At 35.8% G+C, this 15,534-nt stretch overlaps 1 protein-coding gene across 2 annotated transcripts in view; it reads right to left on the bottom strand.

Moving 5' to 3' along the window:
- Positions 1-15,534, bottom strand: part of IQCB1 (IQ motif containing B1) — a 53,955-nt gene that overhangs the window by 16,269 nt on the left and 22,152 nt on the right. For both annotated transcript variants that reach the window (XM_035000052.1, XM_035000051.1), the window contains exons 9-10: positions 14,010-14,119; positions 13,285-13,394 (exon numbers count right to left, since the gene is read on the bottom strand). In XM_035000052.1, coding sequence (XP_034855943.1) covers positions 13,285-13,394; positions 14,010-14,119 — 220 coding nt within the window. The remainder of the gene's footprint in view (positions 1-13,284; positions 13,395-14,009; positions 14,120-15,534) is intronic.

The following is a 15,534-nucleotide window of genomic DNA, read 5'->3' as shown; positions in this document are numbered from 1 at the left end:
CTCTTAGATTCTTTCCCCAGAATTAAACTACCAACAAATGAGGTACCTTGGCTATAGTTTTGTAGACAGGCAGACTTCAAAATGGTAGTTATAGAGGGTTATAATGATTTTTAATTCAGTTTCTTTTGGAAAAGGAAAAACAAGCATAAAGCAATTTAAAAAATCTTTTAAAACAGAAAAGGAGAACTCACAAAATTATTTCGATAAAATTTTGTGTGTGTATGGTTTTTGCTTTTTTTCTTAGTGTTTCCTAACTGCTACCAATTACAATTTAAGTGTTTTTTTGGCTTTACACTGTCAAGAGTTGAAGGTTCGCTTCAAAATATCTTTTTTACTCCATTGTGAAAGATAGAGAAGACCTCAAAGTGCAGGTGTGCCAAAGAAGGGGTTCTAGAGAGGCTATAGGGCTAGCCATATAGTTTCTAAGTGTCTCTTCCTCTTCCAAAGAGTTGGAAATGAAGTAAGTAAGGGGCCTTTATGTTCTCAAAGAATGACTGATGGAAACTTGCCTCTCCTATAGAACTCTCCCTGCAAAATTCTGGGAGGTATACAGCATATAAGTAAGGATGTTTTACCCTTTACCTACTTATGCAGGGTAAAACAGAACAGTTGGCCCTAAACAAAATCTCCTTTTATTTATTTTTTATTTTTTAAAAAGATTTTATTTATTTATTTATTTGAGACAGAGAGAATGAGAGAGAGAGAGAGCACATGAGAGGGGTGAGGGTCAGAGGCAGAAGCAGGCTCCCTGCTGAGCAGGGAGCCCGATGCGGGACTCGATCCCGGGACTCCAGGATCATGACCTGAGCCGAAAGCAGTCGCTTAACCAACTGAGCCACCCAGGTGCCCTTATTTATTTATTTTTTAAAAAGATTTTATTTATTTATTTGATAGAGACACAGCAAGAGAGGGAACACAAGCAGGGGGAGTGGGAGAAGGAAAAGCAGGCTTCCTGCCGAGAAGGGAGCCCGATGCGGGGCCCAATCGCAGGACGCTGGGATCATGACCTGAGCTGAAGGCGGACACTTAATGACTGAGCCACCCAGGCGCCCCCAAAATCTCCTTTTAAATTACTAATTGGCTACAGATTATAATGTCTAATATTGTATTATCATTATTTTAAATTTACTATTAGTATCAGACACACAGTAACATTAAAATTGTATTGCTGGGTGCCTGGGTAGCTCAGTTGGTTAAGCGACTGCCTTCGGCTCAGGTCATGATCCTGGTGTCCTGGGATCAAGTCCCGCATTGGGCTCCCTGCTCAGCACTGAGTCTGCTTCTCCCTCTGACCCTCCCCCATCTTGTGCTCTCTCTCTCTCATTCTCTCTGTCTCAAATAAATATTTAAAAAATTGTATTGCTAAGACATTTAATCTGCTAGAAAACTGGGTCTGGGAAAAAACATGCAGGCTATAAAATATGGCAAAAATGAAAGGACTGTGGAGCATGTAGGCAGAAGTAAAATACAAGCAGAAATACAATAGAAACGTGAGGTTCAGAGATTGAAATGACTATAAATTGTAAATATAAATACAGTTTCTAAGTGTCTCTTCCTCTTCCAAAGAGTTGGAAATGAAGTAAGTAAGGGGCCTTTATGTTCTCAAAGAATGACTGATGGAAACTTGTAAATATGTGGGTTTCTGGATTCATGTGTTTTAATTTCATATTTGAAAACATTTATTAGGAATTAATGTGATTTTGAATTTGAATGTTTTCCCCCCACTTAGGAACATTTTAGTTAGTTACTAGTAGTTAGGTACTCTCTAGTTCTAGTCAAAGAGTTTCTTTAATCACTAAAAAATTAAAAGAGCATTCATTTAACTGGTCTCTCTATAAGAAAGACTAGGCATTTGACCATCTGGCATCTGTGAGCATTTCTGAAAAGGAAATGAGTGATCAGATATATTCCCAAAATAATTTATATAAATACATTCCATGAGCTACATTTAATCAACATGAATCTTTATCATCAAAGAGGGAGTTGACCAAACTATCTACTACCAAGACATCAGGAAGTCTCTAGGAATTCCTTTGTTGGAGAATAGTAAGTATGAAGTGGGGGAGTACGATATGAGCTGACTGCCAAAAGAGTTGACAGGCTCGGTTCATTAACTCAACAAACATTTATCTGAGTGATTGTTGCCGGCTTGGTATTGTCACTCAGGGAAACAGAGAAGAAATATAGTTCTGCACTTCAGAAGCTCAACTTCAAGAAGTTGAAGCATAGCAGAATATGCCACTCTGGCATAAAGATTATTTTGAGCTGGAGGCAAATGAGAATCCACAAATGTAGACAGAGCCTTCCCAGAGCTTCCCTATTGGACTAGAGCAGAAATGTCTCAGAAATGAGGACTTCCATAAATCCCCCCTCCCAAGGAAGTTTTATGGCCTTGAAGAAGATGGAAAGTTGGTGCCAAGATGAACCTAGACAAACAACCCACATACTCCATTAGTTTCCCAAATATATTTAACTTTCCATAATTTCCTGACTTTGGAAGTCTAAAATCCTTTTCTTTTTACCTGTCACTTCTTTATGAATTTATTTTTCTTTGTTAAATGCTATACAAGCCCAAGTTCTAACTACTCATTTGAGTTACTCATCATGTGAGGTTTCTTCTACATGATGTGCACTGCACACATTAATAAACTGCTTTTCTCTTGTTAACTGTTTCCCCCCCCTTTTTTTTTGTCAGTCTAATTTTCAGGGAATGAACCTAAAATATGGTAGAGGGAAAATTTTTTTCTTCCCCTACAAGGTGAAACAAGTACAATTAAGACACCAAATATCAGCCCTATGATAAAGGTAGGTAGTTGTGAGGTTTCCCAAAAGTAACTGGTGTAGCTGTTGGCTGCTTCAGAAAACCTTGCTCGGCATGTAATAGAAAATCAAGTTTCTGACCATAAAAAAATGATTCAGTAAAAAAAGAAACCCCTGAGTGGTGAGAGGATGGGCAAAATGGGTGAAAGGGAGTGGGAAGTACAGACTTCTAGTTATGGCATGAGCAAGTAATGGGGATGAAAGGTATAGCACAGAGAATACAGGGAATATAGTACTGTAACAGCGTTATACGGTGACAGTTAGTAGCTATACTTGTGGTGAGCACAGCATAAGTATAGAGTCATCGAATCACTATATTGTATACCTGAAACTAATGTAACCATACTTTAGTTAAAAAAAAAAAAGAAAAAAAGAAAAGAAACCCCCAAGAAAAGTGCATTAGTAAAGGTGTGACTACACAAGAGTGCGTCTTGCTGGAATTTAAAAAGCTCTGATGAATCTGGGCCCATAATTATGAGTGGTGGGCAGTCCCTATCTGCACCCCCCCAGCAAAAAACATGGGAGGGAAAAATTACTCTCAGATAACGACCCAACCACAAAGAGACAGAAATAACCTTTGCAGAAAGCCCAGTTATAAAGAAAGCAAGAAATATTTACATAAACTATTTCAACCAGAGGAGGAGGTGGTGAAACCTGAGCAAACTTGAAATTAAAAAATAATAAATTAATAAAGAGAATCCAAAGGTTAAAACTGTATTTCAATCTGCCCTAAAACTTCAAACTCAAAATACTGGAAAAAAAAAAACCTAATTATTATGTGAGATTTAATTAATTTTGGCTTCACAGCTAAAATTTAATGGAAAATAATTTTAATGGAAATATTATAACTGGACTGGTTATAAAAAGCAATGGAGTTTCTATTTTAAAATAGTGGAACTATTAGACTCCACAGATATACTTCTAAGTGGACAAAATCTGTAATCCAGGGATTTTAATATTACAAGACAAAATAGACTGGCAAATTTGACAACTATTGTGAGACTAAACATTAAATGTCTGAATCCACGGTACAGGGATACCTTTAATGTTAAGAGGGAAGACAGCTGAGAATGACAGCAAGTAGAATCCATAAGTAATAAACACTCTACCTTCACCGCAGAAGGCAGGGCTATACCAAGAACATCTCAGATTTTTTAATAGAATAATATACATTATGACTCACTCTCAAAGTAGTCATCATTTCCCAAATTTATTTGACCAAAGAAATCCTTTTAAAAATGTTTTTAAATAAATACATTGTAGGATACACAATGAACTTTGAGCAATGCTGTAATGGATTGTAACTGCCTCTCACAAGTACTATTTATTTAACACATCTATTTGTCTAACTAGATTTGTAAACCCTCAAAGGCAAAAAAATGTGCCATATGCATTTTCCCCTCTATCATTTTTTCTAAGTTCCAGGTAATATGCTAAAAAAACACAACAACTTTATTTTAATCTTGGGTGGTACACAGACAATTATCCCCATTAAATAGATGGGAAATTTGAGGCAGAGAGAGGTTGGGCATCTTGTCCACAGTCATTCAGCCCAAAGCTGCTGAGGTGGGATACAAAATTGAGTCTGTTTAACTTTCTCAATATCCAGCATAGCCTCTGGCAAATATAAGGCAGTTGAAACATGTCTTAACAATGCATGTTTTAAAAAAACAAAAACAAAACTCATGCCCAATATTAATAATCTAACTTCTCTAAAGGAAATTTTCATCAATGACTTAAATCTAAATTTTAGTTTACTATATTAAAACACTTTTATAACTGAGAAATGCAGCTGCAGTTATTAAAAGATTAGTTTTAGTTCTCTTAAAAAACTGACTTCTGGAATATGCAAGTTTCACTTTAGTGAACGAAAATTTGGCTTTAAGTTTAAGGCTGCATGAAAAATCACCTCTGAGATAGCTCTATTCCATCATAAATGACTATGAGCTAAGTCATTTATTTGTGTGCATGTGTGTGTCTATGTGTGTGTTTTATTCTTTTCATTGCCTCTAAGAATCTGGATGGGCCAGTCATATAAAAAATTGGGCCATGTATTCAGTATTTCATTTTTGGTCCACTTCAAATAGATAAATGACAAACTGTGTCATATCTAAATGACCATATCGGGCGCCTGGGTGCCTCAGTCGTTAAGTGTCTGCCTTCAGCTCAGGTCATGATCCCAGGGTCCTGGGATCGAGCCCCGCATCGGGCTCCCTGCTCGGCGGAGAGCCTGCTTCTCTCTCTCCCTCTGCCTGCCTCTCTGCCTACTTGTGCTCTCTACCTCTCTGTCAAATAAATAAAATCTTAAAAAAAAAAAAAGACCACATCTATCCATCCCATATTTACTGATAAAACTCAGGTGAACATACTAAAACCTTTATGAATTCATACATATTTTTACCATGATTATATATGAACAATTAAGGCAATTTTTTATTTTAAGGGTTAAATAACTATCACTGCCTTCTCTGTAGGCTTGGCCCACAAAAAAAGTCTTATCAAGTGAATAGGATTGTGTACTTGTTTGTCTTACATTATGTCCTTTGCTTTGAAAGTACATCTAGTTACTGTAGTACAGGTACTCAGAAATGTGTTTTTAGAACAAGAATGAAAGCAAGAGTAAAAGAAACAGCTGGAGGAGCAAGTCGGTGGAACAGGAGGATCCTGAGCTCACTTCCTTCCCCAGACAAACAAGGCTTCAACTAAATAAGAGCAACTCTCTCTGGGAACAACCTAAAGATTAGCTATTCTGCAGCTAAAGATATAAAGAAAAAGCCACATGGAGAAGGATAGAAGGGACAGAGATGCAATCTGGTTGGGACTCATACTACTGGTGCAGTGACTCACAGGGGGAGAGATACACAGACATAGAGGTTCAAACTCCACATCAAGCAACCCTGCCCTGGGGACATGCACCTGAAGAAGCGCCCATAATGTCCAGCTTTGAAAATCAGTGGGGCTTAATTTTGGGATAGTAGGGAGGCTATCGGAAACCAAGACTCTGTTCTTAAAAGGTCCCATGCACAAACTTAATTGCTCTGAGAACCAGCACAAAAGCAGCAGTTTAAAAAGTGCCTCAGCCATATGTAAAGGAAATTCACTGACTGATTTTAGGCTGCGTGGTGAAGGGCCAGGGATCTGTAGGACTTTCTCTGGGAATGGAAGTACTGGTTTGTTCCATTTCTGACATTCTCCATCTACTCTGCTAGTACCACATGCTTCTCTTCAGTGTTGCCCTGTGGACTCACCACACAAACTGGCAGGTGGCATTGGCTGGGACTAGCACCTCCTAAAAGTATCTCTTGCCTCACTGCATTCAGTGGGAAGCATTGGCCTGGATTAGCACCCACCCAAATTGGCTGGCAGGGGGAGCTGTAGACAGCCCCACCTACCAGTGTGCCCACAAGAGTTGCAGCCCAATCATAAAAGGTGAGAGAATTAAGCCCATATAAGGAATATCCCTGCAGCACCTGGTTCTGGTGACCTGGGAAGGACTGTGCCTCTGGGCCCTCCAGGATGCCTTCTACATAAGGCTACTCCTTCAAGACCAGGAATTGATCAACTTAATACACAGAAACAAATACAGAAAGTGAAGCAAAATGAGGAGACCGAAGAATATGGTCCAAATGAAAGAACAAGAAAAAAACTTCAGAAGAACTACACAAAATGGAAATGAACGATCTATCAGATAAAGAGTTTAATGTAATGGTCATAAAGATGCTCACTAAACTTGGGGTAAGAATGGATGAATACAGTGAGAACTTCAACAAAGACACAGAAAATATAAAAAAAAGAAACAGAGCTAAAGAATACAATAAATGAAATGAAAAATAAACTAGAAGGAAGTCAACAGCAGATTAGATAATACAGCAGAACCAATCAGCAATCTGGAAGACAGTGTAGTGGAAATCGCCCAAGCTGAACAGCAAAAAGAATGAAGAACTTGAAAACATTAGAATAATTTCAAGGACTTCTGGGACAACATCAAATGTACTAACATTTGCATAGTAGGGGTCTCAGAAGGAGTAGAGTCAGAGAAAGGATAGAAAACTTATTTGAAGAAATTGTAGCTGAAAACTTCCCTACCTTGGGGAAGGAAACAGACATCCATGTCCAGGAAGCAGAGAAACTCCAAACAAGATTAACCCAAGGAAGTCTACATCAATATACACAATAACTAAAATGTCAAAAATTAAAGAGAGAATCTTATCTTTTTTAAAGATTTTATTTATTTGATAGAGAGACAGTACAAGCAGGGGGAGTAGCAGGCAGAGGGAGAGAGAGAAGCAGGCTCCTTGCTGAGCAAGGAGTCCAATGTGGGGCATGATCCCAGGACCCTGGGATCATGACCTGAGCCGAAGGCTGACGCTTAACCAATTGAGCCACCCAGGCACCCCAAGAGAGAATCTTAAAAGCAGCAAGAGATAAACAACTAATTATGTAACAAGGGAACACCTATAAGGCTGATTTTTAGCAGAAACTTTGCAGACCAGAAGGGAGTTGCATGATATACTCAAAGTTCTAAATGGAAAAACCTACAACCAAGAGTAAGCAGCAAGATTATCATTCAGAATAGGAGACATAAAGAGTCCCCCCCAGGGCTGGCCGAGGGCGCCATGCCATGCGGTTGCAGCCTGCTGGACCATGCTGAGTGCAGCATGTAGCTGGCTTGCCTCAGCACTGCAGTGTCCACGTGCGCCACTGTTCGCGGTCACCGGTAGGTGGCTTTGCCTTGCTTCTCTCAGAGGTTTAGGACTATGGGAGGCTTAAGCTGCAGAAGTTTCTTTTGTATTTTTTGTTCTGCCCTTGTTTTTTGAAAATTCTAATTTATAACTACTGTATCAGAAGAAACACTTCAACACAGTTTCTTGTTGGAAATTAACAGTCCCAACCATCACCTGATGACTTTCTTACCCCATTCATCTAAAAATTATTAATTAAAATTTTATATGTTTGTTTTAGATTAAAGTATTTGGCAGAGTTATATGTTAAGGATGACTGAAATAATTCATTCCAAAGGAGTTATGTTGGAGTAGTTGTAGAGAAACGTATTTGAGCTAGTGTGCTATAAAACTACAATAAAATGGAAATTTCATGTACTTGCAAACATTCTGAGATTGTAAAATTATCTTCGTTTGTCATCAAATGCTTACATTAGTAATAATAAGATGATACTTTTCCATTAAAAAATAAAAATAAAAAAAAATAGAGTCCCCCCAGACAAACAAAAGTTAAAGGAGTTTATCACCACTAAAACCAGAATTATAAGAAATATTAAAGGGACTTCTTTAAGCAGTTAAAGGCCATAACTAGAAGAAATTTAGAAAATTTCTAGAAAAAAAAAATCTCTGTTAAAAGTAAACATACAAAGATAGTGGAAGAACCATTTATAAAGCTAGCATGAAGGTTAAAAGATAAAAGTAATAAAGTGAACTGTACCTATAATAATCAGTTATGGGACACACAAAATAAAAAGAGTAAAATAGGGTGCCTGGGTGGCTCAGTTGGTTAAGCGACTGCCTTCGGCTCAGGTCATGATCCTGGAGTCCCAGGATCGAGTCCCACATCAGGCTCCCTGCTCAGCAGGAAGTCTGCTTCTCCCTCTGACCCTCCCCCCTCTCATGTGTTCTCTTTCTCGCTCTCTCATTTTCTCTCTCAAATAAATAAATAAAATCTTAAAAAAAAAAAAGTAAAATATGACATCAAAAACAAAAACCATGGTGGTGGGGGAGTGTTTTAGAATGTGTTCAAACTTAAATGACCACTAACTTAATATAGACCACCAAAATTAGAGTGGTCTCATTATATATGAACCTCATGGTAACCACAAACCCAAAATCTGTAACAGGTACACAAAAAATAAAAAGACAGCCAACCCTAACACTAAAGAAAGTCATCAAATCACAGAAAAGAGAACAAGAAAAAAACAGAACTACAAAAACAACTAGAGAACAATAACAAAATGGCAGTAAGTACATACCTGTCATAATTACCTTAAATGTAAATGGACTAAATGCCCAATCAAAAGACACAGAGCAACTGAATGGATAAGAAAACACCTACCTATATGCTTCCTATGAGACTCACTTCAGACCAAAAGACACATACAGGCTGAAAATAAAGAGATGGAAAAAAGATATGACATGAAAATGAAGTGAAAAGAAAGCTGGAGTAGCAATACATATATCAGACCAAATGGACTTTATAACAAAGACCATAATGAGACAAATAAGGGCATTACATAATGATGGAGAACTCAATACAAGAGGATATAACAGTTGTAAATATACATAAGCACCCAATGTAGAAGCACCTAAATATAAACCAAACATTAACAAATACAAAGGGAGAAAATGACAGTAATACAATAATAGCAGGGACATTAATAACCCACTTACACCAATGAATAGATCATCCAGACAGAAAATCAATAAGGAAAAAGTGAACTTAAACAACACATTAGACTAGATGGATTCAACATATATACAGATCATTCCATCCCCAAACAGCAAACTACATATTCTTTTCAATTGTACATGGAACATTCTTGAGAATAGATCACATGTTAGACCACAAAACAAATCTCAACCAATTTAAGATTGAAACCATATCAAGCATCTTTTCCAACTACAATGGTATAAAACTATAAATCAATTACAAGGAAAAAACTGGAAAAAACACAAACATGTGGAGGTTACACAACATGCTATTAAATAAACAATGGGTCAACAAAGAAGCCAAAGAGGAAATTAAAAATTACCTTAAGACAAATAAAAATGGAAACACAACATTCCAAAATCTGTGGGATGCAGCAAAAGCAATTCCAAGAGGAAAGTTTACAGCAATACAGGCCTAACTCAAAAAAACCTAGAAATACCTATAATAATGTAATCTTACACCTAAAAGAACTAGAAAAAGAAAAATAAAGCCCACAGTTAATTGAAGAAAACAAATAATAAAGAGCAGAAATAAGTAAAATAGTAAAAAGAAAAATAGAAAATATTAATGAAACTAAAAACTATTTTCAAAATTAATCAACCTTTAGCCAAAGTCATCAAGGAAAAAAGAGAGGGTCCAAATAAATAAAATCAGAGATGAAAGAGAGGTTACAACTAACACCACAGAAATACACAGGATTATAAGAGACTACTATGAAAAATTACATGCCAACAAATTAGACAACCTAGAAGAAATGAAATATGCAATCTTACAAGAATGAATCAGGAAGAAACAAAATCTTAACAGACCAATTACTAATAATGATACTGAATCAGTAATCAAAAAAGCTCTCAACAAACAAAAGTCCAAGATCAGTGGGTTCTCACGTGAATTCTACCAAACATATAGAGTTAATATCTACTCTTCTCAAACTAATCTAAAAAATTTAAGAGAGAGGAACACTTCCAAATTCATTGGAAGTATTACCTTGATAACAAAAACAAAGACACTACAAAAAAAGAAAATTATAGGCCAATAACCCTGATAAACGTAGATGCAAAATTCCTCAATAGAACACTAGCAAAATGAACTCAACAATACATTAAAAGGATCATATACCATGATCAAGTGGGATTTATTCCAGGGATGCAAGATGGTTCAATATTCACAAATCAATCAACATGATACACTACATTAACAAAGGAAAAAAATCACATGATCATCTCAAGAGATGCAGAAAAAGCATCTGGCAAAATTCAACAGCCATTTATGGTAAAAACTCTCAAAGTATGTACAGATGGAAGATACCTCAAAATAATACAGGACATATCTGACAAACCCATTGCTAACATCATATTCAATGGTGAAAAACTGAGAGCTTCTCTTCTGTGATCAGGAACAAGACATGGATGTCCACTCTTGCCAGTTTATTTCAACATAGTTCTGGAAATCCTAGTCACAGCAATCAAACAAGAAAAAGATATAAAAGGCATCCAAACTGGGAAGGAAGAAGTAAACTATCACTGTTTCCTCATAATATAATACTATATATAGAAAACCCTAAAGATTCTTTTTTTAAATTTAAATTCAGTTAGCCAACATACAGTACATCATTAGTTTCAGAGGTAGTGTTCAATAATTCATCAGTTGCATATAACACCCAGTTAGAAAACCCTAAAGTTTCTACCAAAAAGCTATTAGAATAAATGATTTCAGTAAATTTACAGGATATAAAATTGATTGATAGAAATCTGTTGTACTTCTATGTACTAATAATGAAGTAGCAGAAAGAGATATTAAGAAAACAATCCTATTTACAATTGTATCAAAATAATAAAATACAGGAATAAACTTAACCAAGGAGGTGAAAGACCTGTCCTCTGAAAACTATAAGACAATGATGAAAGAAACTAAAGATGACACAAATAAGTGAAAAGATATACTGTGCTCATGGATTGGAAGAATTAATATTGTTAAAATGCCCATACTACTCAAAGTAACGTACAGATTCAATGTCTCTATCTACACTGGCATATCTCCTAGAACTAGTACAAATGAATCCTAAAATCTGTATGGAACCACATAAGACTTTGAATAGCCAAACCAATCTTGAGAAAGAACAACAAAGCTGGAGGTATCACATTCCCAGATTTCAAACTACACTACAAAGCTATAATAATCAAAACAGTATGGTGCTGGCACAAAAACATATAGACCAATGGAACAGAATAGAAAGCCCAGAAATAAACCCACATATGGTCAATTATCTATGACAAAGGAGGCAAGAATATACAATGATAGTCTCTTCAACAAATGGTGTTGGGAAAATTGGACAACTACATGCAAATGAATAAACTGGACCACTTTCTTATACACAAAAATAAACTCCAAATGGATTAAAGACCTAAATGTAAGACATGAAACCATAAAACTCCTAAAACAAAACAATGGCGGTAAACTCTTAGACATCAGTCTTGGCAATACTTTTTGGATCTGTCTCCTCAGACAGGGCAACAAAAGCAAAAATGAACTATCAGGCCTATGTCAAACTAAAAAGCTTTTATACACAGTGATATAATACCCACAAAACAAAAAGGCAACCTACAGAATGGGGAAGATATCTGCAAATGCTATACCCAATAAGGGATTCATATCCAAAATATATAAAGAACTCATAGAACTCAACACCAAAAATGACCCCCAAACAATTCAATTAAAAAATGGGTAGAGAACCTGAATACACACTTTTCCAAGGAACATTTACAGATGGCCAACAGACACATGAAAAAATTTCAACATCACTAATCATCAGGGAAATGCAAATCAAAACCACAAGTTATCTATCACCTTACACCTGTCAGAACAGCTAATATAAAAAGACAAGAAATAACAAACATTGACAAGGATGTGAAGAAAAGGGAACCCTAATGCAACTGCTGGTGGGAATGTAAATTGGTGTAGCCACTATGGAAAACAGAATGGAAATTCCTAAAAAAATTAAAAATAGAAATACCTTACAACCCAGAAAATCCATTCATGTGTATTTATCCAAAGAAAATGAAAATACTAATTCAAAAAGATATATGCACACCATCTTCACTCCAGCATTTACAATAGCCAAGATATGGAAACAACCTAAGTGTCCATCAATAGATAGATAAAGAAGATGTGGTATATAAATACAATGGAATGTTACTCAGCCATAAAAAAGAATGAAATCTTACCATTTGTGATAACATAGCTGGACCTAGAGGGAATTATGCTAAATGAAAGGACCTAGAGGGAATTATGTTAAATGAAATTAAGTCCAAGAAAACCAAATGCCGTATGATTCTACACTTATATGTAGAATCTAAAAAACAAAACAAAGGGGCACCTGGGTGGCACAGTCGGTTAAGCGTCCAACTCTTGGTTTCAGTACAGGTCGTGATCTCAGAGTTGTGAGATCGAGCCCCGCGTCAGGCTCTGCACTCAATGCAGAGTCTGCTTGACATCCCTCTCCCTCTGCCCCTCCTGTTCCTGTTGTCTCTCCCTCTCTCTTTCTCTCTCTCCCAAATAAGTGGATAAATCTTTAAAAAAAAAAAAAAAAAAAGGTAAACAATACAAACAAATCTATAAACACAGATATAAACTGGTAGTTGCCAGAGGGGAGAGGAGTAGGGGGATGGACAAAATAGGTGAAAAGAAGTACAAACTTCCAGTTATGAAATAAGTTAAGTCACAAGGATGTAAAGTACAGCATAGGGAACACAGTCAAAAATACTGTAATACATTTGTGTGGTGACAGCTGATAACTAGACTTACCCTGATGCGATAATCATTTCACAATGTATATAAATGTTGAATCACTGTTGTACAACTGACACTTATATAATATTGTATGTGAACTACACTTCAATTAAAAAAAGAGTAAGAGAAACAGATTAGAAAATTGGGGGGAAAACATCCTAAGTTTTTACTCCGCTATACTGTAATAAGATATAGCTGTCCTCTGAGATCATCATTCCTCTCACCAAAACTTTTTACCTGAAACTCCTCTGCAAAGTAATCACAGCAGATGGAAGCTTCTTTAATCTCTTTCTAGTTTGGAAACCCTTCCAATAAGCTTGAATCAAACAAGCTGCTTGATGTAGTTTCTGAAATTAAAGGCCAGAATTAGTTTAGAGACATCTTCGTGAAAGTCTTTTAGAAGTTAACCTCCTAAAATATCAGGCCTGGGCAAGTATTAATCTCTATCTCTAATAAGCTGGGCAGGAGGCAACAATTTCATAGGTCCAGGACAGGTAAAGTCTAAGAATATTAAACTTGATCTCCGAAATTTAAAGATACATTAGGCTCTCAGGCAATATCTAAAATGTATTCAAGATATAGTTTGATTAGCTCTGAATTCTCCTTAATTAATACCCCTTCTACTCCTTTTATAAGGATTTTATAGTTCTGCTTATTTAATGCTTTACCCTCTTTGCTTGACTTCTTTTGCTGGGCCTCACTTATTCAAGCATTCAAGGGGATGAAGAACTCTTTGAACAGGCTAAAAAAAAAGAAAAAAGGCTCTAGGGTTAAAAATTTGGTCTATAAAAACCCCTTCCCCGATCAAACTACGACTGCTCTGAAGTTGGAGGGAGATAAGTAAAGAAAGGGGAAGAGACAGAAAATAAAAGATTCAAGAGGCTACCATTCTCCAGTATTTTCAAACTAAAATGTTTACTGAAATGTTAGTAAATATGCAAATTATTTTTATAATTTATTACCTGTTCTTCTACTTCCTGATAGACCTTAGGGGTTAAAAGGGCAATGAGCTGTCCAAGTTCTTGACTAAACTCTGTCCCTGGCTCGTATTTATTTAGAAGACTTCTGAGTCCTGAAATGGAATAACAAAGGTACAACATTTAATAATAAAATATTATTTGTTATCTAATCAGTATTAATTAGAAGTTAACAAAGTCTGGTTTGGAAACAAATGAATATTACAGCAAAATTAATCACATGATTTTCCTTTTTCCTTTTCTCAAAGACTTCTAGATTGAGGTCTTTAGGATATTTCTCTGTCCTAAGAGTTTTATGTGCCCACTTGTAGGATCTGAGGCAAAGGCTGTCTACTCAATATCTTTAATTAAAAAAAGGTAAGTGGAATCATTGTTTTAAGTCAAAGAGTAGAGACAATTTTTTTCCTGTTTGAACATAAATATCTTAAACTGAAACATTTTAAAAATAACATACTGAGTAAATGCCTACACTGTGGAAGCATTTAAACAGGTTATTATTAGTCATTCTTAAGGGAAGTTATTGCTAAGTAAAAATATACAGTATTATATGTAATTTGGGGCAAATGAATAGGTTACTAAGCAATTATTGTAGAAGTACTATAAATACTGCATTTTTATCACAAAATAAAACACAGTAGTAGTATAAGATATAAAGTACTATTCTAAGCACATTGGAATGATGTATTATAACGTATGTATTCAATATAAATAAAGTAAAATGCCCTTGGGGTGTATAACTGGGGAAGCCACCATATGGATCTGTTCATGCCTTTATACTCTCTTCAAAATTCAAGTTCTCAGCAGTATTAATGATTGTAAAATATCTTGAGGAAACTGAGTAAGTTCTATTGAGAAAAGAAAGGGAGATGAACTGTTCAGGTAAAATTCCTTTATAATGAAGTCTGTTGGACATTCACATTTCTATAGAAGAAATCTAACTACAGAATTTAAAAATGTATACCTGGCACAATATCAATTAGAGAGTTCTATTACTGGCACCTTCTTTCCCTCTCTATTCCTATAACATAATTATAATGTTCAAAGTAATGACTGATACAAGGTAAGTTACTAAATAGTGCCTTCCAAATCATCAAGCATGTTTTGAAGGCCACTGTAATAGTTTGCGTACTAAATGCATCATAATGTAATGTTCTAATCTTTAAAAATTTCCACACAATATCGCCCTGTATTAGTAAGTATACACATTTGATTTTGGAGGTGAGGAAGATTTTTTTGCTTTGAGAAACAGCAGTGAAAGACCTGAAGAGTAATTATTAATTGATGTAAAGATCAAAAGGGCTGTCAATCTCTCAAGCACAGCTCTATCTTCTCCAGTAAAGTTAATCTTGTTAAGGTCACCAGTCTTTTTGGTCATTATTTTACTATACTATATGGTATACTCAATATGCAACTTTTTTTTTTTTTGTCAGAGAAGGAATAGTATCCATTGTAACCTCATCAACAAAGTACCATAAGCCATCTGTTAAGACATGAAGATAGCTTGGTTATA

Source organism: Mirounga leonina, unplaced genomic scaffold (assembly GCF_011800145.1).
Source record: "Mirounga leonina isolate KUSES-001 unplaced genomic scaffold, KU_Mleo_1.0 Mir_115, whole genome shotgun sequence".
NCBI classification, from domain to species: domain Eukaryota; kingdom Metazoa; phylum Chordata; class Mammalia; order Carnivora; family Phocidae; genus Mirounga; species Mirounga leonina.
This window is presented reverse-complemented; position numbering and strand designations above follow the sequence as displayed.